The sequence below is a fragment of the Python bivittatus genome, unplaced genomic scaffold (genome assembly GCF_059951505.1).
Source record: "Python bivittatus isolate LINGU-HERP-01145 unplaced genomic scaffold, Pbiv_v1 ctg000210_np1212, whole genome shotgun sequence".
In the NCBI taxonomy this organism is placed as follows: Eukaryota; Metazoa; Chordata; class Lepidosauria; order Squamata; family Pythonidae; genus Python; species Python bivittatus.
Window position 1 is genome coordinate 196,619 of NW_028277053.1, and position 27,994 is coordinate 224,612.

The 27,994-nt window shown below is 39.1% G+C and overlaps 1 protein-coding gene across 4 annotated transcripts; it reads left to right on the forward strand.

Moving 5' to 3' along the window:
* On the forward strand, positions 1–27,992 carry CLPX (caseinolytic mitochondrial matrix peptidase chaperone subunit X). 4 transcript variants are annotated; one of them, XM_088139169.1, is made up of 15 exons: positions 1–251; positions 1,433–1,459; positions 3,932–4,092; positions 5,380–5,497; positions 12,632–12,786; positions 13,308–13,467; positions 15,115–15,156; positions 16,617–16,793; positions 17,767–17,931; positions 18,185–18,273; positions 19,751–19,915; positions 23,626–23,925; positions 24,332–24,424; positions 25,436–25,542; positions 26,431–27,992. In XM_088139169.1, the coding sequence occupies exons 1-15, from the start codon at positions 182–184 to the stop codon at positions 26,519–26,521; spliced, it is 1,920 nt and encodes a 639-aa protein (XP_087995295.1). In that variant the 5' UTR covers positions 1–181; the 3' UTR covers positions 26,522–27,992. The 4 variants fall into 4 exon arrangements, with proteins under 4 accessions (XP_087995295.1, XP_087995297.1, XP_087995296.1 ...); XM_088139171.1 differs by lacking the exon at positions 15,115–15,156 and having other exon boundaries at positions 2–251; XM_088139170.1 differs by lacking the exon at positions 1,433–1,459 and having other exon boundaries at positions 3–251.
* The last annotated feature ends 2 nt before the right edge of the window (positions 27,993–27,994 follow it).

Genomic DNA, 27,994 nt, shown 5'->3' on the forward strand with positions numbered 1-27,994 from the left:
GCGATGCCTGCCGGGAGGCGTAGTTCGCCGCCCTCTTCCGGCGTCTGCGGGGACGAGGCCCGTGACGCCACACAGGCCGTCGAGCGCTGGCGAGGCGGCTGGGTCGGCGAGTAGGCCGAGCGGCGGAGGGCGCTTCTTCGACGCGGGGCTCTCTCCCGGCCGCAGGGAGCGCAGCGCGGACATGGCCGCTTGCGGCCCCTGCGCCGCAGCCGCGCGGCTCCTCAGCTCGTCGCTGCCGTCGGCGTGCAGAGGTAACCGCCTGGCGGACCCTCCCCTCCGTCGCGGGGCTCCCTCAGCAGGCAGCCTCGTCCGGGCCGAACCCCCCTCCCCCCCGGCGCGCTTGCTGCCTCCCAGAGGTTGGGACTACAACACCCATCCCGCGCAGCGGCACATCCGGAGGCCCAGGTGGGGAAGGCGGCCCTGATCTGAGCCCTGGCCTTGGGGTGGCAGGAGCGGCTCCCGAGCCGGATCGCCTCGGGGTGGGTTTCAGCCCCCAGGGAGGCCCGTTGCTTTGGATTAGAAGCACCTGTTTGCACACCTGAGGGGGGGAGGCCCCTCAGGTGTGCCTGGCGCGTGCACGTACGTACTCCTCCGGGCACGCACGTTCCTGCTGCAGCCCGCACAAAGGACGGGGTCGGTGCGACCCCAGCAAGGTCCCCCTCTTCTTGCCTGCCTCCCACACTCGCCGCGTTTATTTGCTCACTGGCGCGGTTCGGCCTTGGACCGCCAATAAAATTGGGATGGTTATTGGTTTGTTTATTACATTTCTGTGCCCGCCCATCTCGAGGGCTTGACGCTGTGCGGCTAATACTTAAAAATAACAACAATAAGCTAAAACGGTGGTCCGTCTGCTACGGTGACGTGTTCGGGGTGGGGGCGGACTGAGTTCATGGATGCCGAAGCCTGAGCGTTCCCCCCAGTAGCAAGGCCCGCAGACTTCCCCTGTGGTAAATAGGTTTAAGTTTGAATTGTCCTGGGTGGCAGCCCCCTTTAACCCCAGCGGACTTGCAATTCCATAGACGTGCCTAAGTCTGCACAGTATGGTTTCTGAGAGGCCCTTTCTCTCTGGACTTTTTGTTGGCACTATCCTGTTTTGCTAGGTCTGGGCTTCATTTGTTGAGATCTTCCTTGCTTATGTGCAGCTGTTGGCTTTTTTTCGTTATCGTAAAACTGATAACTGGACCCTAGAAGGCTGTTAAATCTATGATAAGGCTCTTTAGTGGCTTTAAACGCATGAAGCTTACATATTACCTGACTGGCAGTTACTTTCAGATTTGGAATAATGGGTAAACAAAATTAAAAGGAAGGTACTTGTCAGCCAAGCAAAGTTTTAGTTGGTTGATATCCTCATAGAGTTTTTTTTTAAAGATGCCATAAATATCATTCTACTTGTTTATTTATGTATTTTCTCCTCTCAACTTTATTCTGACAGGACAGTTCTATGCATATCTACCCAGAAGTAAGTCCCATTGATGTTTCCGTTGGACTTAATCCTGAATAAGTATATACCAACTTCCCCTTAATACAGCTTGTCTTAAATAGTCTTGCCAGAATACCATGTGTAGAGGAGAGGGGAACTTTGTAATATTGCTTCAGGTTGATCAGGGTTCATGCTCAGTGCAAAGAAATGTCCAGTCTGTATCCTGAGCTTTGATTCCTCATGAGCTGTTGTGTAAGCTCTTTGCTCTGTTGTGCTGATGAAAGATTTTTCTAGGATTTAGTGTTGGGTCATTGCTTGTCAGGCATTGCTTGAACATTGCTGTGATCTGGTTGAAATGAACATATTTTGCTTGGCCTGGAATATCTCCAAAGATTAAATATATATATAAATAAATAAAATAAAAATTCTGCTTGTGTATGGTTTAGTTACCCAATCTGTAAAGTGTTGTGTATATTCCTACTTTCAGTCTTGGATAATACTGTAACCTTATGCAGGTATTCAGCCTATGCATCATGAAAATATGGAGGAAAAGTTGGGAATGTAGGATTTTCATTATAGCAAGGCACAGAAACTTTTTTTCCCCAAAAGTTGTCATCCTGCCAGCTAAACAAGGTTGATCTGACTCTTCCTTAAGCCTTGCCTTCTCTTTGGCACCTCTTCATAATTTCTATGTGGAAAAAAATGGCTTGGTCCACATTTCACAGAAATCCATAATTTGATTTGGTTTGATATTGTCTAAGCTTGATGTATTTAGTCAGCCAGTGGCTTATTCAGTTAGAAAAAACATGGCCTAGCAAAATGTGTGAACTAATCAATATGTATATGTGTGCAAATAACATGAATATTTGTTTTTATGAGCTTTTGATTAGGTCCTACCAAAACACACCTACACTATAAACATTCTAACATCCATCATTGGTGATCGCTCTGTTTTAGGGAAGCAACTTACTACAACATGAAATACTCTTTCCCAAAATATTCTGTCTTGAATTATTGCCCTGATTAGTTAACACTCCTGATTTCTGCTGTACCAAAGCTGAAAGTAAACATTGCTTTCTATCACCATCCCTCAATCTTTTATTCTATCTTTATGTACTTATAAACATTGTTCTCAGGTTCCCTACATGTTTTTTACTGCCATATTCCAGTGGGTAAGAATTAATCTTGTTTTAATTTGAACATATCATTATCTGATATTATAATTATGCACCAGTATAGTATTATTAGATATAATTATACAGTTGAAATATTAAAATACATTTCAGGTATTACTCGTTACTATAAGAATGGTAAAAGTGTGTATAAGAAGTTACAAACCTAGCACTCTGTGTAACCAAGTTGCTTTCTTTTGCTAAATGGAAGCTTAATTTTTAAAAAATGTGGAAGGTGAACATGTTTGAAAAATAGAAGTTTTTCACTTCTCTTTAAGCAATATCTTTTTGTGACTTGCAGACATTGGACCAGTTCAGCTATAGTACTTTGCCTTTATATTCACAGTACAATTGGATATGTACTAGTACTCCAAAATTCAGAACTATTGGTTGTTAAGGTTGAAGAGTAGGCATGATCTATCCTTGTACAGATGTCACTGCAAGGCTTGATTTGTGGTGAGCCAAGGTAGCAAACTGAGTCTGAATTTGCAAAGGAAGAATGTTGCATAATGACATTCTGTAGTTTGGCACTATCCATGATCTGAATTAATAGCCACCTTTACACAGACAGGTTTCTGAAATTAATTTATGCAAAGGGGAACAAGCCAGACTCCTGATCTGAGTTTGTTGGAAAGGGTAAAAAAAATGTAAACATTCATGAGGAAAACAGAAATTTACCTTATTATTCTGTGAAGACAGCCATTGTGTGATTCTGGGTTGTTCTGGAACTCAAATAATCTGAATGCTAATGTTGTACAATTCCAGTTACCAGGCTGTGACTGAGGTAAATAAATTTCGCAATACTGTCAAAATTCTGCTAGGCAAAAAGTTTTCAATATCCTTGATGTTTCACTGTTATCCATTTAGTAAGATCAAGGTTGCACTCCCTTGCATTTTGTTCTTTTTATTATTATTTTTTAAAGTATTTATGTTGCTCTTCTTGTTATGATAAATCGCTCTGGGAATGTTTTTAATCTTCAAATTTTCCAAAATAAAAGAAGAATAAAATATTCTATTACAAGATACATGTTACAGGGAAATAATGCTTGGGGCTTGTGGAAGTACCCCCATAGTGTGCTGTGTAAACTGGTCTGGATTTTAAGCATAGTTACACTCTAGTCCTAAAAAGAGTATTTCATATTAGAGAAGAAAGTCAATGAGCAAGTATTTGCTGCATGGATTCTGTAGAAGGGGAAGAGTCGCTTATGGGATTTGATTGTACATTTTAATGGAATGAGATTCAGTGACTTCATTGGTTCAAGGTTCAACAAGTAGTCTTGGAGTGGGGTAAGTTACTGAAGAGGTACACGAAATAATCAAAAGTCTTTTTATTTTTCAGGAATTGCATGCGGCCGCTCCTGCTTCCCTGTTTTAGGAATAATTGGGATTTGTGAAACTCAGTCTCTAAGAACTATTCCTTTTAGAACTTTTTCGGAAACACCAGCATACTTTGCTTCTAAAGATGGTGCAAGTAAAGATGGTTCAGGAGATGGCAGTAAGGTATACCTCCACCCCCCATGTCCATTACTGAGGATTTTTTTTTTATTGCTTTAAAAATAGTTTTGCAACCATGACACTTTAAAAAACATACTAAAGTTAAGAAATGAACATGTTTTGAGTGACATATTGAACTCATGTCATCTCCCATCTAATTGAGTAGCTTTCATTGATGTGGAGAGACAGGAACCAGGTCAGAGGCCATAAATTAAGTCACTGGTAAACTTAACTGTGACTCGGAATGCAGTTGTCCGAATTGAAGCAATCTGTTTATGCATGCTGTGGCAGAGTACTTTTGATCTTATCAAGCTAAGTAAATGAAAAACTAAACACAGACAAATTACTTTAAACCCAACTTGCTGTCTGTGTTTTTAGAAGTACAAGTCATGATTTGCAGTCTCATTTATTTTATTCATTTATTTATCAAATTTATATGGTGCCCATCTCACAAGAAGTGACTCTGGGCAGTGTACAGCAAAAAAAAAAATTATCTTTGCATATTGGATGTAATGTTTAAGTTGAGCAGCAGGTGTTCATGTTTAGAAATGGATGCCTTTTAAAAATTCAACACGGGTACTTTTCTATTAAAATGCTTGATATGTTCTTCATAGTGATTACCTTTGGTTTATAAATATGGCTGGCTTGCAGAGGAAGCAATAACATCAGGCATCTGTTACAGCTGGCACCCTTAATGCGAGCTTTCTGCCAATAATGGGAGTTTCCTGACCCTGTTTCCCTTTGCTGTTGGTTGCTGTATACTGAAAAAGAAAATGGAGAAGTGTTCTCCTCTTGTCCTGTGCGCTCCTTTTGACAGCTTCGGGACTGACTTGAGGAGGAAGCAAATGAGTAGCTTTAACAATAGGACAAGGTTGCTGCAGGAAATCCCCTAAGGGTTTATTGTTAAAAAAAATAATCCTGACATTTGAAGTCACGTTTCATGTTTACAGAATATGAATTGTTGAATTTCTTGCAGGGTTAGGATTTTTTTCCTTTGTCCATTTTAATTAGAAACATCTTCAAGTGAATGGTCACAATTAAACTTTCACTGAGTATGCCAGTTTCACTGACATGTGGGAGTATCTGCTTCACTGAACATTTGGCTGCCATGTTTGGATTTTAAACAACACACAGTTTGGGTGAGAACGGGAGGGCAAAGTTACAAGTGGAGATCCCAACTCTTTGTGGGGAGAGGAGGGGGACATAGCAAAGAGTAGCAAAAAGGGAAAGCTCATTATAAATCTGTTATCTGACTCTCGGGATCCTGATTTTTGTTTTATTTTTCTTCATTAGAAAACTGTTGGGGAAGGCAGCAATAAAAAGTCGAGCTCTGGAAGCTCTGGCAAAGGTGGAAACCAGCTGCGATGCCCAAAGTGCGGTGATTTATGCACACACGTGGAGACTTTTGTCTGTAAGTTTCAGAAGGCGTATATTCTGACGTTGTCCATTTCTGTAAAAATTACATTATTTGCTCTTTTTTATTTATCGTATTTATATAGCCGCCCATGTTGCAAAGAAGTGACTCTTAATTGCTCTTAAATTATCTGCTCTTAAATCAATTCTTCCTGAATGCAAATCACTTTGTGAGTTTATATATTGATTCTTGAATGCTTTGGAAGTAAGTATCCTGGAACTTAACATCCAGGGTTTGGAATAACAACCACAAACAACACAGCTTCACGTTACCATTTACACGCAAACCATGTCCTTGTGCTGCTTTGGTCCTTCTATTTTATTTGCTGAATCAGCCAGGTTCTAATCAAAGGGCTTAATGGTGGGTAAACAGTAAAGTTTTTTTCTCAGCTGTATCACCAGCTATCTGATCACCTCTTAGAATTGTCAGTGCAATTCACACTGGAAGCCCTGATGTTGGATAGTTTTTATCATGTGCTTGAATCTTGATCTTTTAAATCCTTTTTTCTTGCTTGGCAACTTCAGAGCGATCTTGTTCTATATGCTGCCTATCATCTTTGTGTATGAGACATTGCATGTTGGTGGAGTTGTGTTAATTAGCCCCAATTGCTGGTGTCTTTGCATTGATACATGGGTAGTTTCCCTCCACCCAAGGGGCGGGGCATGTATTGCATGCCCCAAAATTGTGCCATATCACTGCAAATGCTTACTCACTACCCATTCTTTCAACATGATCAGAAAACAATATTTATGTTGTTTTCCAGTAACTCAAGTGGCATCATAAATATAAATTTACTTCCTCCTGGTAGTTAAGATTATTGGAAATAGATAAGTTTGGGTTTTAGAAAGAGATTATCTGTGAGAATTATCTATGAGAATTTTTTAAGTGGGGACTTTAAGCTGCATTTCAGTGAAATACGCTTTAATTTTTTTTATATTTATATTCTTACCTTCACAAGAGTTCAGGGTGACAAATGAAAGTTTATCTCACAGCAGCTTTCTAAAGTAGATTAGTATGTGAACAGGGCAGGGCTTTCGCTAAAGTCCTCTAAAAGACTAATAAGGCATATTAAAAATAAAGCATACTAGATTTTGTTAAAAGCATGTCATAAATATCAGTATTAATCCAAGCAGTAAAAAAAAGAAAAGAAAATGTGCTAATCATAGCTACCTAAATGGCTTGGGTAGAAGGCTATCATGGCTTCCTGTCGAGAAGCAAATAGAAAGGACATTTTTAGACAAGAGCTTTGTAGCTGAATGAGATCTCCTTGGTCCAGATCTGCAGTAACCAAAACTCTGTACCGGTGGTTGGTTGCTACCACTGAAAGGCAGGGGCTGGGGTTAGAGGGCTTTGTGCAGCATTTCGGTGTAATATAAAGTTTCCAGCAGAGATCTGTGACCAGAGACTTTGTTTTTGCCATTCCCTCTTGGATTAGATCTGAAAACTCCGTGTGGATAATGGCTATTGAAGGAGCATTTTTTTCCACTTTAGTTGGTTAGGCTGGAAAATAAATCCCATATACCAACACCCATGGTTCTTGAATGAATAATAAAATTGAAAGCAGTTGGGAAGTAAAATAGATTTGATGTTCTGTGTTATGTTTGGCTCCATGGGGTTGTCAAAATTACCTCCGAATAGTTTATTTATATCCCACTCTTTTATAGGAAGTATCTGGTATGCAAAATTAATTATTTAATCATATATTGTCCCATATAATATAATCAGTAACTATGTAAGATACTAATAACACAGCTAGCATAAAGGCAAGTAAAGAATTCCAGAAGTAATACTAGGATTCCATTAATGTTTAAAACAGTTATAATCTTCCAAATGTATTATAGATCCTATTAAAATTTTTGTTTGTTCAGTTTCCAGTAGAAGAGGCACAAGTAGAGGTCCTGCTAAAATTGTTAAAGAATCTGATGCCAAAGCTGCAATGCTACTGAATAAACTCTCCCCCCGCCCCCACTTTTCGGTTCAACCTCCAGATGAGCTGGAGAGCAAAGTCCTTGAAATCCCAGGTGGGCCTGTATGGAAATAAGCGGAGTCGGCCCCAAACTATTTAGAGCTGTAAAAGTTAGGTTCAGGTCTTAAAGTGAACTTAGAAGCATCTAGGAAGCCATTGGAAATTCTGTGAGATCAAGAGTTCAGTGTTCTGATCTATAAGCACCAGAAAAAAGTCTAGTTGCCTTATTTTGGACCAACTAAAGGTTCCAAACTTTTTGGGAATTGTTTAAAGTATTTGGAAATAATACTTTAATAATACTTAAATAATGGGCAAGGTTGGATCAAAGGGAGTACTTGCTTACCATCCCAACCACCATGCAGAACAATGACCGTTGATACTGAAAAGTCCTGTGCACCAGTTTTTAAATCTGTGCAAATATATGTGATGTCATCCCTTTGTCTAAGAATGCATGTTACACAGTAGGCCTAAATATGCTGCAATCACAAAGTGTATAGTTTTCAAGTATATGAAAAACAAATTTGCTGGGTGATAGTTTTCAAAAATCCTTTTAAAGGTACAAAGGTCCAAAACATTAGTTTTCATGTGACCAATCTCTTATGTGCAGAAAGTCATGCAGTGTTACATGGGCCTGGGGCATTCCAGGACAAGCTGGAATTGGGACTTGTGTAGCTGGAAAGTAGTCTTTGTGTATTATTAGAAGTTTGTGAAATTGACTCCATGAGGGCAGAAGTGAGAGACTTACTTCGTTGCTGTTTTGTTGTGATTCTATGCAGCAATAATTGCTGCTGTTTGCTCTTCCAGAATTTTACTGTATCTTATCAGTTTTATTGTTTTAAAACTGTGTAGTTTTAAAATCATATAGGTGATAAAGAGATGATGGATCATCTAGTACAATCCTCTGCAGTCTGCAAGAAAGCCAATTAAACCATCCTTAAGAGATGGCTGTATAGCCTCTTTTTGAAAACCTCCAGAAATGGAGGACCCACAACTTCTGTAGGTGGAGTGTTCCCCTGTTGTACAGAACTTACTGTCAGAAAGTTTTCCCTTTCTAGATAGCCAATACTTATATGTTCTGCGTTTGTTTTGATTCCCCCCAAGTTTACTGCTTTATCTCTGGCAATCCATTTTTGGCATGAATTTTAGCAAGACCGAACTGATCTAGTTGTAGAGTTTGGATATCAGAGGATATCCAAAAGATTTGTGAAATGAAAGGTCACTTGACTGTTATCCGGTAGACTGGGAGAGAGGTCAAGCCCACGGCCCCTTGTTTGTGAGGTGCCTCGGGTCTCAACACTCTTGCCTTTTCTGTTTAACATCTGCATCAGGCCACTGGGTGAGGTCATCTATCAGTTCAGGGTCTGGAATCATCAGTACGGTATGAGATATATATAATTTTTATTAAGAATTTTGATTATAGTAAAATTTAATGCAAACTAAACTTAAAGAAAAGTGAATAGAAAGGAGTAAAAAGTGCAAGAAAAAAAGAAAGAGAAAAGTAAGAATATAATAAAGAGAAAGGAAATATATAAAGAAGTGACTTCCAACCTTCATCACAACAGGTAGAAACAAATTCAGTGACCCTTCACCCTCTCTAAGGTTATAAACATGTATCTGTTCATCCCATATCCCATCTCTTACCTATAAACAAATCCATAAAACATCCTCTCTTCAGTCTGGTGTCAGCAGAAAGTCTACAAAGGGTTGCCAGAAGTAACAACATATCTTGTTTTAACCTTGATCAAATAAACCAACCTTATATTCCTTCCTTTTACTTCTAACAGATCTTATCAATCTTTAGTTCATTCAAATGTTGTAGGGTTTGATTTCTCTTCATTTCTTCTTTGTTCCATCGCACAGAGTTCTTCAAGACTTTAACAAGCATCTTTCATAAATCCAATAGGAAAAAAATTATCCAGGTCGCTCTCTCTTTTTCATTTGTATTTCCCTTTTAAATTTTAAATCTCGGCCAGTTTCTTTTGTAGATCCAGCGAAACATCCTTTTCTAAGTCATTCTCTTGGCTTGTCAGTTGTAAATCCACTTTCGATACCATCTCTATCTTGTCAGATAAAATTTGTTCTACATTTGTCATTTCTTCAATAACATCTTTTGGACATAGTTTATCCATAGAAGCAGGCATCATGGCTGACATTGTTGATATTGTAGCTATTATTTTCTGATTCCATTCTTCAAAAGTCTCCTTCAGTATTTTTATTGTTACAACATTTTGCAACATTTTACAGGCTTGTAAATCTTTCCTCTATGTAAAAACTTTAGTCCCCTCTAGTTTTTGAAATCGCCTATCTTTGTTATGTCTTATAAAAACCAAAACAGAATCTACTTCCCATGAGAAGCTGTTTGTTCTTTATAATTAATTTCAAAATCTTACTGTAAAAGTTTCAATATTTCAATTTTATCTGGACCCTTAGTCCATTTATAACTTTCTAAGATCAAAATTTTATTTAGCCTTTTGCTGTTTATTTCAGATTCTTCAAATACTTAAGCTTATGCTTAAAATTTCTTTTGTTCAGGATTAAAGGCAGACTCACCCGGCATTTTCAAACTTGTCATTCTGAAGGTCTCTAATAGCTTAAAATTAATTAACGAGCAATTTCCGAAAGTGAGGTTTGCAAACTTATTGTCCTTTAAAAGCCTCCACTGTGGTTGCAAACAAGATGGCTAATCCTGTTGTCTCCTGGCACTCAAACCTCTGGAAAACCACTGTCCTGCAGTCTCATCAAGAGGAGCAGCTGTCCGGAGCACATGTGGGTGATCTCCTATCCTTTTGTTATCCGGAGAGATTCCACGGAACCGGTCTGCTCACCGGTCTTTGCTGCAGTCATCGGCCATCTTCAGTTCACCATACCTCCCCCAGAAGTCATCAGTACAGTATGCCGATGATGCCCAGTTATACATTTCAATTTCAAGCTGCCCAAGCAATGCTCTTGATGCCTCTTCCCAGTGTCTGGAGGCTGTAAGTGTCTGGATGGGGGGGAACAGATGCAGGCTCAATCCTAGCAAGACCAAATGGTTCCCTAACTCTGAAATCCTTCTATCTTTAGTTCTTGATGAGTAGCGCTTCCCCATTCAGGAGTGGTGTGTAATCTGGAAGTGGGGGGGGAGCCCTTGGACTTACTGCTCCTGATCAAAGAGCAAGTGACAGCTATGACCAGGAAGGTCTTTGCCCAGATTCATCTTGTGTGCCAGTGGGCTTGTTCCCAGGTCAGGAGGCCCTTCAGATAGTCCCTTGTGCTCTAATCACCTGCAGGGAGCCAGGGAGATGACCTGGGAGAAGGCATCTAGCAGTAATTAGGATTATAGCAGGTGCAGAAGACGAATGCATTAAGCATGGGGGCAGGGAGTGTCCAGGAATGAGAAAGGGACTAAGACTGGCTCCCTCTTGACTCCATGGGGCATGAAAGGGAGGGAATACAGGCATATTTACAAGATTCTGTTACTGTAGCCTATCTCAATAAAGTACGCATAGTTCTAATCATCCTGTGCGATCGATTCCCTGATCTATCTATCCCATAGGGCTGAGATCATCTCACCTGTGGACTACTGCAATGCGTCCTACTTGGGGCTGTCCTTGAAAACCACTCAGAAGCTGCATCTGGTCCACAATGGAGCAAAACAGGTGGTAATGGGCACCATTGCTCTGCAAGCTGCACTGGTTGCCAGTTGTTTCTGGTGCAGTTCAGGGTGCTGGTTACCACCTATCAAGCCCTTCATAGGTTATCTGAGGGACTGCCTATCTCTGATAGTTCTGGTCCTTCCTGAATAATTGGGCAGAGCGGGTGTGCTTCACGTCCCTTTGATTAAACTGTGTTGTCTGATGGGAGTAAGGAAGTGCATCTTCTCTGTCTCAGCAGCTGCCCTCTAGAACAGCATCCGTGCAGTGATTCATATGGCTCTCATTTGATGATGCTCAAAAACTCTCTGAAAACCTAGCTGTTCCCCCTGGTCTTTGGTTAGGTTGGGTGTTGAGCCCTTATAAGATTTCATTTGTTCAAGGGATTGTTTTTTTTCTGGTGTACATGGTTTGTATTTATTGTTTTACTGTTTATTTAACCCTGTATGTCACACAGAGTTTTACAGAGTTGGACAGCCTTTAAATACACTTAATTTAATTTTTAAAATTTAATTTAATTTAAAAAAAAACCCCAGAAGTAATTTTTGAAGGGGTAATCATTGTTCCATAAAAATGATGTAAGACATTGAGAATGTTGAGAAAAGGCCAGTTGTTGGGTTCACAGTAAGATTTGTGTCCTGTGGGAATGTCTTTTGCCCCAGAAAGTGCATTCAGCATATATTCTGATGTGGAGGCACATAAAAAGGCCAGTATGCGATTTCTTCTTGGAAAAGAGAAAGCAATGGCTATCTGCTTTCTAAATCATTAGATTCTTGGATCAAATTGTTTCATTTGCCCAAAAGATAGTCCAATGTATTAAGGCCCTGGAAACCAGATTCGATCAGCCCATATCCCCCATTTTAGATCTGGGTCTAGAACTATGGGAATATTTACTACTATAGCAATACAAGTGAGGGAATATTTGCTTCCTGCATTGAGAATACAACATATGCAAATAAGATAATAGATTTAGAATAGTTAATCAGAGTGGTATATTTATTTAAACACTTTCTACCTATGGTTTCTTTCAGAAAACTCTTATTGCACAGATAAGAGTAAAACCTAACACCGATCTTGTGTTATTTATCAAATTAATTGAGATTTGTATGGAGAAAAGGGAGATACTGTAACTTGATGAAACATTTTAATATCTATAATTACTGAGTTAGTAGACTAATACATTTTATGTAGCTGATGCTGTTCTTTCATTTTTTAAAGATACTTTTGACTTTTGAAGACTGCAAACGATATGGCCAGATAGGATGACACCAAAAATTTCAGTCTTCTTGAGAGGGGCATTTAAGGGAGGTAGTGCCTCTTATTTTGACCCTTATTTTAGTTTTAAAAAGGGGGGCTCATACTACCAAAAGTCAATGTATTGAGGGGCCACCTGTGGGCCAAGGCCTCCCTCCCCCATTGTAAAAGGACTTGTTAATTTGCTCTACAAGCACTATCTTTCAAACTGGCTGTTTAACATGCCTGGCTGATAAACCAGTTGTTGCCAAGCAGGTTCTGATGATATCCTTTTTGCAGCTTCCACCCGCTTTGTGAAATGTGAAAAATGCCACCACTTCTTCGTTGTGTTGTCAGAAGCCGATTCTAAGAAGAGCATCCTTAAAGAGCCAGAGACAGCAGCTGAAGCTGTAAAATTGGCCTTCCAACAGAAGCCACCACCTCCGCCCAAGAAGGTACAGTCAGCTGACCTTAGTTGAGGGGACTTCACCTCTTTCATACTGTAGGCTTTTTAAAATTTTAATGGAACAGCTAAATAAGCAAAGTCTGCGGCTATACCTCATCATTAGTTGGGCCCTTAATCTACCATCTCATGCGAAATCGTACTATCCCCTAGATCAGTGTTGTCCAAACTTGGCCACTTTAAGATGAGTGGACTTCAACTCCCAGAATTCCCCAGCCAGCCATGCTGGCTGGGGAATTCTGGGAATTGAAGTCCACTCATCTTAAAGTGGCCAAGTTTGGACAACACTGCCCTAGATTAATTGTGTGACTTCACGTCCATCCCAAGCTTACAGTGTAAAAGCAGTTGTGGAGAGAGGAGACTCTTCAGTCTTAACAGAAGCTGAGCAGTAAATGCAGTCGTGAGGGCTTAGCAATAAGGTCTCCCATCCCCCTTTGATCCTGAGCTTTTATTGCTTATCTGTACTAATAAAGCACCGTCTGATGCTGAGGATCTGTTGACTTTTTCTGCCAGATTTATAACTACCTCGACAAGTACGTTGTTGGTCAGTGTTTTGCGAAGAAGGTGCTTTCGGTTGCTGTATACAATCACTATAAGAGAATCTACAACAACATCCCTGCCAATCTGAGGCAACAAGCTGAAGTTGAAAAGCAAGCTTCTCTAACTCCAAGAGGTTGGTATAGCATTTTGTGTTGCCTCCGGGCACAGACTGGCACAGTCATTCCTACAGTTGTCCTTGTGCAAATGGCTGCTAAAAAGTAGAGATTGATTGATTGATTCAATTTGTATAGCCACCCCTCTCAAACAAGTGACTCTGGGTGGCGAACAATCATAAAACCAATTAAATCGATTAAAAACCCAGTACAAAAAGTAAAATTAAATACATAGAGCAGCCAAGAAATATTATAACCTGTAGGTGTCAGCATAACCAGGAAACGGGGCCCTTCACGCACTCGGGACCCCAGGCCTGGGCGCATAACCAGGTCTTCAAGGCCTTGCGAAAGGTGGTGTTAATAGCCTGCTTGCTCAAGGAACATATAATTGGTGCTCATTATTTTCTTTTTTCGAAATTTTTGCCAGTTAGCCCTTAATAATGCTTGTTTGTTAAAACTGTTGTCCCCCTGTTCAGTCCTAAGACTTCCTCAATAACTTGTGAGCAGAAAAACATATATCAGAAAAATAAGGCAGTCCCTGCCAAAAGGTTATAATCTAAAAGATGCAACAGAAAAGAAAATGAGGGGAGACATTTTTAAGAAATCAAAATACAAATTCTTGAGGTAAAGGAATATTTCTTCAAATGGCTGGATGGAATGAGAGCAGTTCAGTCTTTTGCTGTCTTCCTCTGTGGCAATTTTTCTTTCCCATGATTGTAAAATCTTTTAAAAGCTGATTTAAATATGTATACCACTTCCATATAAATCCTCTGTATTTTCAACATATATGAACTAACAGCTGGAATTCTTTCAGGTGTTTGGGAATAAATTCACATAAGAAATTTGTGGGTACAGAATGCTGGATACGATACTATTTTCTTACTTGACAAGCAGTTCAGATGTCTTTAATTCTGCTACATGCAGTAACAAAAAGTTTGTACAGCCAAAACCAACACAGCTATTTTCAGTGTGGCACATGTACTATTATTAGCAAATTAAAAAAAAAAAAAAGGCTAATACAAGTGTTCTTTCCAGCCACAAGGAAGGACAAAAAACAGTATTATAATTTTAAAAATGCATGGAGTTGTTGCAGCATGGAAGTAGATGGCTTTATTACTAAAGGGTCAGGGTGAATAAATCAAAGCATTTGATTTCCTGTGGTAATGATGCTAATATTAAAAAATATGTATTAGGGATTTGTTACAGTATAGAAATAGAATGCTAAGTTCTTTAGACTCAATAAAGTCTTTGGTGTGCCGCCATCTGATACAGCATGATACAGTAATACTTTCCCATTCTTATGCCACATTGCAGACTGCAGTCTTCAGCAGCGTTTTCTTCCGGGTAGACATTTATTACACAGAAAAGTACTGTAGAATTTGCTTTTCTTATTCCTGTTGCCATTGCAAAACTGTAGATGCTTGTATTAGCAAGTCTTCAATGTCATTATAAGCTGTATTGTAAAGCTATCAATATTTCACTGGTGAGTGTATTTGTATATATGTAACGTGTGTAGGCGCGTGCATGTCTTTTCCTTGCTGTCAATGAAATCCATTGCTCCATAAACTTGTATTCAGAAGAGGGCAAGAGGTGAAGAAAATGTAGTGCTTTTTAATATATCTCTATCTCTTTCTCCATCATATTACTATTTTCATCCTGTCTCTTAGAATTAGAAATAAGAAGACGGGAGGATGAGTACAGATTTACAAGTAAGTGGTCTCTCCTCATGGCCTCCTCTGCAATATCTTTTTTTTCTCTTTTTTTTCTGATTTTAACCATGAGTAGCATTTGAATTGTAGCTTTTAAGAAACGTTAGAACTCCATCCTGTGTTCATTTTACAACCAGATACTTGGGCTTCATTTTCACTGTGAAGGTGAATTTGTGTCTCAACATTGCCACTTTTCACTAGCGGGTGAAAGGGGATTGATGTGAAGAATGCTTCCCCAGAATTCATATATACAAGGAGACTAGATTGCATATTTACTTAATTGCTTCGTTTCTGCTTATAAAGAAACACTTGTTGGCTAGAGAAGCATTTAATTGTGAACCTTTACCTGCAGACTGCAGTGGTACTGTACTATTCAGACACAGATTAGCCACTTCAGTGATGATTAGAGCTCTGTGTTTTTTAGAAGGTTCTCTGTGTGATCAGAATTCGGCCTCTTTACCCCACTGTAGTACTTGGAATAAATAAGTACATAGTAAAGAATAAGGGGAGTGAAAATAAACAGTTCCTCAGATTTACATCTGATTCCTTCAGTGGCTGAAATCTGTAAAAATTATATTTTGTTAGTATTTCCATGTAGGCTATGGAACATATTATCCTGCTGTTGCTGTTTCTCATTTTACATTAACGATGCCCAACCCAGAGTGGGAGGACATACCAGGGAACTGTGATGAATGAATGCAAGGGCATGAAGTTCTAAATTAACCTTTAAAAAAAAAAAAAGATGTAATATTGCATTTATATGGTTGCCATATATAGGTACAGAAGTGTGGCTTTATACATATGGACAAAAGAAAAATGAGATATCTCTAGAAAAAACTTCTTTTCCCTTAATCAGCCTAAATAAAAAGAGGGATTATTGTTGGTGATACTAAGCTGTTTTAGGGTCATTGGTGTAATTATTTGACGTTTAAAAATGTGCCCCTTAATTTTACTGTGAAAGATTTATATGTTCTGAAGAGAAACAAGATATGTGTTTTAATTATGTGCAGAATAAACATTTCAATATACTTTGTAATGCGTAGAAGTAATTTTTGTGGGAATGGACAATCCTTATTCAATTTAGATAGAATATCCTCGTGCCGCTCACCCTAAACCATTTGTTATAACCTAAATCTTCCCTCGACATGTACCAAATGTTGTTTGTCTATGAGTTAGCGTGGTTTGCAAGTGCAGCTGTTGCGGTCTATAAACCATGGTTAATAGTTTAGTGTTGTGTGTGAACTGCACTGTTACCTCTAATTCAACCAGTCCAGGTTAAAGCAATCCAGGGCTTAAGGAGGTATGTTAACCAACCCATTGTGCTGCAAGGCTGTATTCTAATGCTGTTCTCTCTGATAACTTTCAGGCAGGTGGAAGAATGCTTGGAATTGCAAATGCGCAGACTGTGCAGACTGTCAGGCGAACTTGTTTCTCAGTCAGGGATTGCTTGTGTATTTCAGAACTTCTCCAGATTGCTGGCATTAGTCCCCACGGCAATGCTTTAGGGGCATCCATGCAGCAGCAGGTCAGTCAACAGATGCCTCAGGAAAAACGAGGAGGTGAAGTATTAGATTCTGCCCACGATGACATCAAGCTCGAAAAAAGCAATATTTTGCTGCTTGGACCAACCGGCTCAGGTGTGTAAGTCCTATTGCACTTTATGTAAAATTTAGAAAGTAAGCACATTTACACAAGGCTAATAAAATTTGAATGAACTGGCAGAAAGGAACAGGATCTGTCCTGTAGCTTGAGAGGGTCATTTGGCCCTAAAGCAACTCAACTGGCCTTGTTGATATTTGGCAGCAGATTCTCTGATTTTTTAATGTTTATTTTTAAGCTCTGTGAAGCTTCATGCATCTGTATTGTCCCTTAAAATGCCTCAGCTGCTGGGCACCCTCCCTCCCCAATCACAAGAAAGAGTTGGAAAGCTTCAGTCCACTTTACTATAATGATACTGTTATCTCAGCCCATGCAGACACTGTGCTCCTCTTTAGGCAAAAATACAGAAAGAAATGTTATTTCTGCTGCCTGAAGAATAGTTCTCTGCAGCTTAGTGCTGTGATGTTGTTTTGTTCCCATTCAGTCTGTCTTTTGAATAATAGTCACCTCTGTCTTCCTGTGTTTCTGTGCCTGTAAATCATACCCTCTTTTAAAGCTTTCATTCTAAACACATCTTGTTCCAGGAACTCAATTCAAATTTGCTCCTCTAAAAGCTGATTTGGATAAAGAGCCCATAAACCTTGTAATGGGGGCGTTTCATATTTATCAGTTAATGATAAATGAGTTTGTCATAGCTAGTTAGCATGGGAGGGAGAATTCATCTTGACATCCAGAATGGTTGTCATAGCTAAAAGCTCAAGAACTTAGATGTGATCCTAGGCATACTGTTACATCTATTACTATGTGAATATCACTTATATGATAAATCCCTGTACATTTTTAAAAAGTTGATGTGTGCTGTTACCTGAATGTTTTAATACACTGATTTTTTTTCAGCTAGAACAACCCCACCCCCCAACTGGTAATCATTTTCTCCAGGAAAATAAAATGTATTTAAAAACCCAATTCTATGATTTTCACTAACATTTTTTTTTTTTTAATAACGAATAGGTAAAACTCTGCTGGCCCAAACTTTGGCTAAGTGCCTGGATGTCCCTTTTGCAATCTGTGATTGTACCACTTTGACTCAGGCTGGTTATGTAGGTGAAGATATTGAGTCTGTCATTGCAAAACTACTGCAGGATGCAAATTACAACGTAGAAAAAGCTCAACAAGGTAAAAAACATTTTCCATGCCCTTCCCTAAAAGCATAGCTAAGGGCTGCTCCTTATAACTACTATTATTGAAGCAGATTTTTTAGTGGGTTTTTCTTTGTGTTTGACTGCCCTTTTTTATATCAAGCATGTGTCCCAGGGAACATTTCGTCCTCTTGTCATGGCCATCTTAGGAAAGAAAATGGGGCTTACTGTGTACCAATTGTGTTTGTGTAATGCAAAAGCTCTTCATTTCAGCTGCCTCTAATTTGCAGGCATTGTTTTCCTGGATGAAGTGGATAAGATTGGCAGCGTACCAGGCATTCACCAATTACGGGATGTGGGAGGAGAGGGTGTTCAGCAGGTAAGCATGGAGAGCTTTGCTTTTCACAGTGAAGTTATTCCAGTAATTATCAAACTCAGGTGCTGATTGAGAGAAGAACCATTTTTATTTCCCTGGGAGGTGCAAGGCTGAAGAAGTTAATTTCTACGCTACCTATAAAGTTTTCCCTTCTTACACTTTCAAGGGGCTGAACACCACAAGATGGAAAGCTTGCGTTGATGTTTTATTGGTTTTTTTAAAATGTGCTTTTTATACATAAGAACATAAAGTACAAGGAAGAAGTCATCCAGCGGGTTCATGCCATTCCTGAGCCACTGCCAAATATCTCTCTGGGTGGCAGGGTCTCTTTTTGTTAGCTTAACAGTCTTGGGTGAAGAAGTTCTTGCAGACCTGCTCTGAAATTATCAGCAAGTTTGTTGGACTCAGCTGGATATTAGTTTCTTGGTCATGTAGTCCTTGCCCAAAGGAAGGATAAGCATTAGAAGCCTTGTCATTCTTACTGTGGATTGGATCAAAATTTGAGGCAAGAAGGTTTCCAGGGCTGGTTCCCACTTTGCCTTATGAACACATTTATACCACAATGGCTGCAGGGTCTATTTTGAAGTAAGTCTCCCAGGAAACTGGAGGTGGCAGAAACCTTAGCCCCAACAATTAAATTAGCTCAGAAAATTGTCTGCATTCTTTCTGATTTTTTAATATAATTCATAGTGAACCAGGGAAGGCTTACTGATTAGTCATCCTAATCATGAATCTGAAACTAATTTCTGTTGATAATCACCAGTGGGAGTTCATTTCCAAGTAGTGATATATATAATATTGCTACCCCGTTTCCCAGTTATACAGCTGCCTTGCTTTAGAAGTGTCTCTAAAAATAATGCAGAGTTGGATAAGGAGTAAAGGGCAGCCAAAATGATCAGAAGACGGAGGAAAGACTGTAGAATCCCCTCCTCCTCCATGCATATTAGTGATGACTTGTCATGATGGCTGTTGATGACATCTGCTCTCTGATTTGCAGAGTCCTTGGTACTCTCTGAGCTTCGTTGTTTGTTTGCAGTCATTTCATTACCCAATTAGATAACATCATCAGTGCAAGTGAGTGTGGGGTTTGCTCTCTCTCTCTCTCTATATGAGAAAACTACACCCCCACCAAAACTGGGAGGGCAAGCTACTGTATATAAACAGGGAGCAAGCCTCGCACTGATGATGTTACCTAGTTGGGTAATGAAACATCTGCAAATAACCACGCTCAGAGAGCACCAAGGACTCCACAGTTCAACCCTGAGCTATGTACATTCTCTTCTGTTGGAACTCTCCGATTTGCCTCTCAAAATCTGTTGCGGGAAATAGAAGCACAGTCATGTCATTGCATTCATGGCCTGCTTGAGGGATTCCCATAAGCCCTATCAGTCACTGTCACGAACTGCCTGGACTAGCAAGGCGTTCGTTCCATGTTTTTAAAAATGAACATGTTTCTTACACCTCTCCTATTTTTACTTAGGGGTTGTTAAAATTACTGGAAGGTACCATTGTGAATGTTCCAGAAAAGAATTCCCGTAAGTTACGTGGTGAGACAGTGCAGGTTGATACAACCAACATCCTCTTCGTAGCTTCTGGTGCTTTTAATGGTCTGGATAGAATCATCAGCAGGAGGAAGAATGAAAAGGTAAGGGCGTGTGGCGTTTAGATTGCACATTTTAGCTGTATAAAGAGTTGCACTTGGTGTGACCTATTCTGGAAAAGAGCACAGTCACTGCTGTGAAAGATACTCACCTTATTGTAGACCGCATATGGTTAATCACCCATTAAAAGGCAAAAGTGTCATTCACTTCAGCTCACGTGAAAAAAGAAGGTGGGGTGAAGATTTTGGAATTCCTGTTACGCTAGAAGGTTAGGTAGCCTAAGTGAGGGACAAGTGGCTGATGGCTGCAAACAAACAATTTGAATTTGATAACAGATAGTAATTTTATATTGGAAGCACTTAATGTAGCCACTTTTGTGTATACGTAATTGTTCTGCTTACGATAAATTGGAATGACTTGTAACTTTGTGGACGTTGTAGGAGGAGAGCCATGCTAGTCTACGATAGCAAAAAAATCAGAAGGATCTGGCAGTGGCTTTTCTGATTAGCAAATTTTGTTTAAAAAGCAGAAGCTTTCATGAGCTGCACCTCACTTCATCAGATGCATGGAGTGGCTAGACTTCCTTTCCCCACCTCCTCCCCTTCTCGTTCAAATCCTCATCAGTCTAGCACTGCCAGATCCTTCTGACTTTTTGTAACCATGCGTTCATCCATCTGAGTTATAGGCGTTAACATTTATTTACATGAAGTATTTTTGAAGTGATATTTAGTTGTTACTTAGTTAGGTAGCTATTTTACTTTATTTAGTTGATTTCTTCTAAGACTGCTCGCTTACTAATGACTCTAATTGCTCTAATGGCTTCTTTTGGACACAGGTTGTTTATCATATTATATATTTGCAGAGGCTACTCTACTTTTGAAAGATATGCCTGTGGTTTGGAAATTAATGGGAGGAAAACAAATGCATCCGGTGCACTTGTATAATAGCCAAAAAAAACTAATGTACCAAGTTTGAAAGGGTACTTATTCTTTATCAATAATACAGTAGTCTGACGTCTTGAACAAGTATCTTACTGCTGGGAGATTCAACTGGAAGACTGCTTAGAAATGTTAAACTGCGCATACTTATGTTTACTTTCCCCTTTCTTCCCATTAAGTAAACTGGCCAAACTGTGAATAATAATCAAGTATACAAGTCACTATTTATGTCCTATTTTGATTATTATACAAGCAATATGCTTTTTGTAACTATTCTTTTGCCTTTCTCGTTTTGCATATGTAGCGATGATGAAAGTGATGATGAATCACCTATGAATCACTCATCATGTAGTGATGATGAACCTCTGAAATATTGTTATTTTGATTAGTTTACTCAATAGTTTATATTGCTATTTTACACCTCTTTAAATTAACCACTTTGAGTTTTCCATGGAAAATGGATCTAAATGTTAAAATGAAGAGTTCCTAACTGTAAAGATACTGAAAATACTTTAAAAAGTAGATTGTTATGAGTTTGCGGGTTAGTACACACAGAAAGATAAGCTTAGGAATGTGATAGAATGTATTAAAATGTTGGAAGAGGAAAAAAACAAGTGCTGTTCTTCTTGTGCATTTTTACCAAAACTGTCCTTAAATAGTTTATTCAAGGTGTGTGTGTGTGTGTGTGTGTGTAAGCAATATAAAAGGCCTATGCATTAAATAATAATGCAGTGAAACTTTGATTTACCTGACCTTGAAGCTGCAGACTTAATTCTGCAGCAGTTTATATCGCTTGTGTTACCCAACTACAAGTGGGTAGTGCAATTATGAACTGTCGGGCAGAGTAATAATCACAAACACTCCTGTTTGTGCAGAGCACAGCAAAAACTCCAGGAAAATATTAGCCATGAAAGCAAACACAATGCAATGTCCATTTCTTGTTTCCCAAAGAAATCCAGTCAGAAAATATATACTAACTGGTGTCTATTGATAAAAATGCAAAATTCCATAAAATGCAAATATCATACAAAATATAAAGAAAAACACATCTTCCCATGTAATGTAGCATCCAAGACGTATTAGCCACACAAGCTTAACAAAATCTCTAGCTACAAACTCTTAGAGAAGAGGTACACTACTTGGTACTTTGTTACAACTACGTAGCCCATAAAACCTACATAGTGGCTAACACTAAAACAACTAACAACTACTCAGAGAGGCTGCACATTTTCCTCTCCTTGTATTATAGCTCTATGCCACCCCCACTGGGTAGCTAGCATACACACTCCAATAGGTGGCAGTAAATAGCACAATACACAATACGCAATAACAGGTGTTTTTCACATGATCTCTGTAGTCAAAATATTATTTGTTATTGTTGTAAAAATAATGGGATGAATCCTTTCCCATGAGAAAGAAAATCCTGACATGAACTAGTGCAATTATGTAAATGGACACAAATTGTGTTCTTTGTTCATACAATAACCTCATTATGTGAATAATGTAGATCTCCATGATGGTGTACTTTCCAGTTTATTGAACATTCCAGACAGTGTCTTGTTCCAATTAGTCCATTAAAATAAGTTTCACAGTCATAGGTTTTGGAGGTTTGATGGTTGCCTCACTGTTAAAGATTATTTGCTTTTAAACTGGAGGTTCTGTACATTCATTCTCCTCCTCCAAACAAGTGCTTCCTCTCAACAGTGGTAGTGATGCAGGAGACCACAGCTTTCCACCACTTCCCTTATCCCATTTTTCCAATTTATACTTTTGCCTGATCTCCATCAATCTTCTCCTCCAATTTCATACACAAAATCACCCACCTGAATCTTCTTCACCTGCATAACATTGTCCCTGGATGCTCACAACCTTTTCATTCACACTGCCCACCACCACTCTATCCTCCTCCTTGTCTCTCATGTTGCACACTACACTTCTTTCTTCAACATTTACTCTCTTCTTCACCATCTCTACTTTTTCCTTAATTTTTATTGTCCACCTGAGTTCCTTCCATAATCTACTCTTAGCCTTCAATCACAACCTGATCCTTCCTGTGGTGATTCAACGCCTACATCATAACGTAATCCAGAGTCAATCACAAAATTGGTAGAGGCCTCTAATGCTTGTCACTTCATGAATCCTAATGGTAACAAAACTGCAGTGAAGGTCTCAGCCAGAAATGTCTTCAAGATGTCATGATAAATGGCAGTTTACATCCAACACTCTAAATATTTGTTAATCCAATAGAAGAGAATACTTATTAATAATTATATCCTTTTTTGGAGAAATACTGTCATTGTCTGGCAGACTAAAACCACCATGTTGGCTTTCACATGGAGAAATTGGATTCAAATCCTGCTGTGAGGTTCCTGGACAAGCTATATTCAACTTAGTCTTCTTTGCTGATTTTGTTGAAATGCCTCTCTAATTTCCTCATGAAAAAAAAAGGGATGACAATACAGTAAAACTAGGGGGAACCAACTAGGGGAAAGGGTTGTGCATTATATCTGAGTATCTGTTGTACCCAAATTATATAAATTTACAAACATCCAGTCTAATTTACAAAGCAATGGATTTTATGGTTCACCAAAGCAGTCTGACTTCAGATTCTCTCTGTTGCATTCAAGGTCTACTGAATGGGTTCTATAAAATAGAGGCTTTCCTATATTCCTTCAGTTCTGGAATGGATCCTTAGCTACATGCTGATTCCTACCATGTGTCCTTGTCTCTGTATAATCCCCTGCAATGCACCTTCATACACCAAATGAAACATCCGTTTGATTTTGTTGTTCAGTGCAGAACATTTTGTCTTGCAGTATCTTGGCTTTGGTGCATCATCAAATCTGGGGAAGGGCAGAAGAGCCGCTGCAGCCGCCGACCTGGCCAATCTGGGTGACGAGTCCAATTCTGAGCAAGAAATGGAAGAGAAAGACCGCTTGCTTCGACATGTGGAAGCACGAGATCTGATTGAATTTGGCATGATCCCTGAATTTGTGGGACGCTTACCAGTAGTAGTTCCCCTGCACAGCCTGGATGAGAAGACTCTTGTGCGGATTCTTACGGAGCCCCGGAATGCAGTGATTCCCCAATACCAGGCATTATTCAGCATGGACAAGGTACGATTTCTGTTTCACCTCTTGGGATATTTTCCTGGGACAGCATGTTATTTCCTGTAGATCAGACTTGCATATGCCAAAACAATGAATTGATTTTAAGTGATGTTAGATGGTAACCCCTTTTTAAAGATGCAAAAACAAAACAAATCTAAACGTGATTTAGGTTTATCTTCAAGTCTGTTGCTGTCTTCTGTTGCTTCTGACTGCCCATGACCTGATGGACATCATTTTTCCAGGCCTGTCTGCTTCTTTGAGTTGTGCTTGTGTCATTAGTGACAGTATCTATCTGTTTTGCCTTTAAGTCCATTACACTTCTCTAAACATAACCATAATTCTCATGGGGGGAAAAAAATCAAGTATTGGAAAATGCAATATGGTAAAGTGTCTATAATCTTATGTCTTACAGTGTGAATTAAATGTCACGGAGGATGCTTTAAAGGCAATAGCAAGACTGGCTCTAGACCGCAAGACTGGGGCTAGAGGCCTTCGATCTATAATGGTAAGAGGATGGCTTTTCCCACTGGCTGCTTAATTACCTGGAGTGCAGCCATTAATTCTCCGTGTAATAGGCTGTGCTCAGTCCAGAGTGTTTTGCGCTGTCTCCCCTTTATGTATGTATGGGTGTATGTCGGTGTATAAAATCTCTGAATGTAATTGGTGTATCAGAGAAGGGACCAAGCTGAAAACTTCCTTCTTGATAGGAGACAGTCCCATGTGGTTTCTCAAATTCTTCCTTGTGAACTTAAATTAATTGTGAGCCAGTTTGGTCTAGTGGTTCAGGCTAGAAACCAGGAGGTGAGTTCTAGTCCCGCCTTAGGCATGAAAGCCAGCTGGGTGACTTTGGGCCAGTCACTTTCTCTCAGCCCAACTCACCTCACAGGGTTGTTGTGGGGAAAATAGGAGGAGGGAGGAGTATTAGGTATGTTCACCACCTTGAGTTATTTATAAAAATAATAAAGGCGGGATAAAAAAATCTATGTCTGTCTGTAATATGAAGAGAGTCCATATTTGGCTATCATGGTAGGCACAATGATGTCAAGATCTGGCTTATGAAAAATATATTGATGCCTGCATCACTTCAATAAACAGGAGCTGTGTGAGCAACTGCTGCCTTCTTATATTCATCCTTTCCATTTGTGTCTCCCATGGGTCAAATATACTTGTCTTTCGGTCTGAGCCGTCTTTCCTGATTTCCAAAACCTTTCTCCCTCTAATAGCTGTCTCGCTTTGCTTTGTGGGAACAGCACTGTTTTTGGTTGTAAGGCAGGATTAGAAGGAAATGGTTTTACTCATAATCATAAAACTGGGGTGCAGCATTTTGCTAAGTCTCCTTGGCAAGTACACACCTTGTGTCAGACTCCCAGGTCTGACTGACAAACTTTTGAGATTTTGTTCAGACACAGAAGTAGGCCAAACAACTACCTATGGTTAGGTAGCTGTTAAAACAGGAATTGTGTTGAATGATTTAGAAAAAAAAATCTGAACTGTTCTATTCATCCTCCAACTTTAGGAAAAGTTACTGCTGGAACCAATGTTTGAAGTTCCCAACTCTGACATAGTATGTGTGGAAGTTGACAAAGATGTTGTGGAAGGGAAAAAAGAACCAGGATATGTCAGGTAATGTTGAGTTTCAAATGTTAGATTGGGTTGGTTCCCAACTTAGACGAAACCCTCTTCTCAAGATCTTTTCAGACAATTTTCTAGGTAAGTGATTATTCTGTAATTAAGTCTGTAGTTGCTAACGGCAGTTTAAATTAACTATTGAGCATTTAATCTGTATTTGTATTTGGAGACTATCATTAAATGTTCAGAATTAAGCTGGGCATCCTGTACAGGCTTACATCCTATAAGAAAAAAATTGTAATTTGGCGTGATAGAATTGAATCCTTCCTGTATAAAACATAAAACAACAGAAAATGTACAGTAGTACATTTCTTTTTGTGGAAAATAGCTGTTATCCTTTTGTAACTGGGTTGAGGTATTTCCTTCTCTATGACATGGGAGTTGAAGAGCAGCTGGTGCATTTGGAAAGAACCTAATTGGCCACTGAAAGAAGGAGAGATCACTTCTAAATGCACAAACTAATCTTTATTCTCACATCGTAGGGATCCTGTGCTCCTCCAGAGCTTGCTGAGGTTTAGCACCCAGTCAGCATGGTTAATTGAGGAGGATACCATGTTGAAATCCAATAGTATCTTGAAGACTACAGGTTCCCTCCCTCCTAAACCTTCCCCCCCTCCTTGAGCAAATGCAGCAATATATTACAAAACAAAAAGGCTTTAAAGATCACAGATTATATTTTTATGCTTTATATTTAATGTTGAGCGTATCTAACCTTCTATTGGGCACAAAAAGCACTTTGCATGAGCTTAAATACCTCTTTCGTTCTAGGCTGGATAGCTGTATTTCAGTATTAATAAAAGTCCAGGTTTCTCTCTCTTCTTTCTGATACAGATCTCTGTGGATTATTTCAGACATTTGACCGTAATTCCATTTTAATTATAGGACTCCAACTAAAGATTCCTCTGAGGAAGAATACGACTCGGGAGTAGAAGAAGAAAGCTGGGCCCGTCAAGCAGACGCTGCAAACAATTAAACAGTCAGAATGTTCTGCAGCAAAAACACTCAATGTGTCTGTGTTTGTTTGAGACCATACCGGGCTCTGCAACCTATTGCTAACATTGGATTTCTCCTGAATAGGACACTGGTTGAAACCTTTGACCTCTCTAATGGGAAATCAGATCATGAGTTTCTGTAACATCACACTGATCTGTTCAGTGGACACTTGGACTAAAAATGATATAATGTTCAGAAATTGAATTGTATATTACGTTTTGTTCAATTAAAAAAAACACAAAAATAAGCTTTTTAAAATTGCTGAAGAAGGATAACGCAAACACACATTTTCCCCTTTAAGCCCCCACTCCTCCCTAAGTCCCCCGCCCCAAACTGGAACCCTGCAGAGTTCAGGCCCTTGACATATACATGCAGTATCTTAGGCAGCCTGTGGTGTTTCCTAAACCTAAGATTAAGGGACTTCAGCAACTCCCCCTTGAGGTTAAAGAATACTTTCACAAACAGCCATAGGTACTACCAACAAACAAAGCATTGATGTCTGGTTTGTGAACCGTCATTAAAAAAAAAGGTTTGGATGGTCATTGGGCAAACAAAGGGGCTCTCTAAAGTCACATTTTATAAGACCTGGTTACTTTTGCTCAATCCTAGGTTAAAATGTGCTGATATAAGCAATATTTAGGTAATTTTACAGTAAGGAAACTGCAAAATTGGGCAAGGGAAGCTATTTCATGTATGAATACACAATTATAGTCTTGGTTTGAAGATCATTCAGTATGGGTTAATAGCTCTTCTGTTTTAAATGCAGTAGGAGCTGGAGTTGTTACATTTATTATGGAAACCACCATTAAAAATGGGATATCCAAGCTTCAAAGGCTGTATTTTTGCCCACAAACTCCACAGTAATTATTTTCAAGCACCCAGACTGCTCTAAACAGACTGTACCCTGTGGCCATATTTTAGAGCATTGCAGTCCATTTTCCTAAAAACATAGTGCAATGCATTAAATAATTACATTTAATACCAAAGGTTTTTAAATATTATTTAAATATATATGCCATTTAGAAAAAAAATAGATATAAGAACAGATGAACAAAGGTGCTGCACCTTTCATGAGTTGAATAAAGGTTTACAGGAACAGTCAATAGAATATTTAAAATTTTATGCTAATTTTTAATATTGTACATTAATTGAACATACTGAAACCACAAGCATCAATTTTTTGGTGCCAGATATTTTTCCCAGCCTATCTTCTTACTCCATGAAGAGACACAAGAACGTAACAATTGTATATTTTTCATGTGATCAACAGGCACTGTTTGCACAAAATTCTTATTTAAATTATAAGCTTAAATGCTGATACGGCATCCTGTTACTTTTAAATCTTTTGTTTTTCAGTTAACTTGATCCTTTAGTATTTGTAAAAACACAGAAAAAGGACCGCTAATGTTCTTGATTCATTTCTGAAAATTAAAATCTGTACCTACAAATTTGA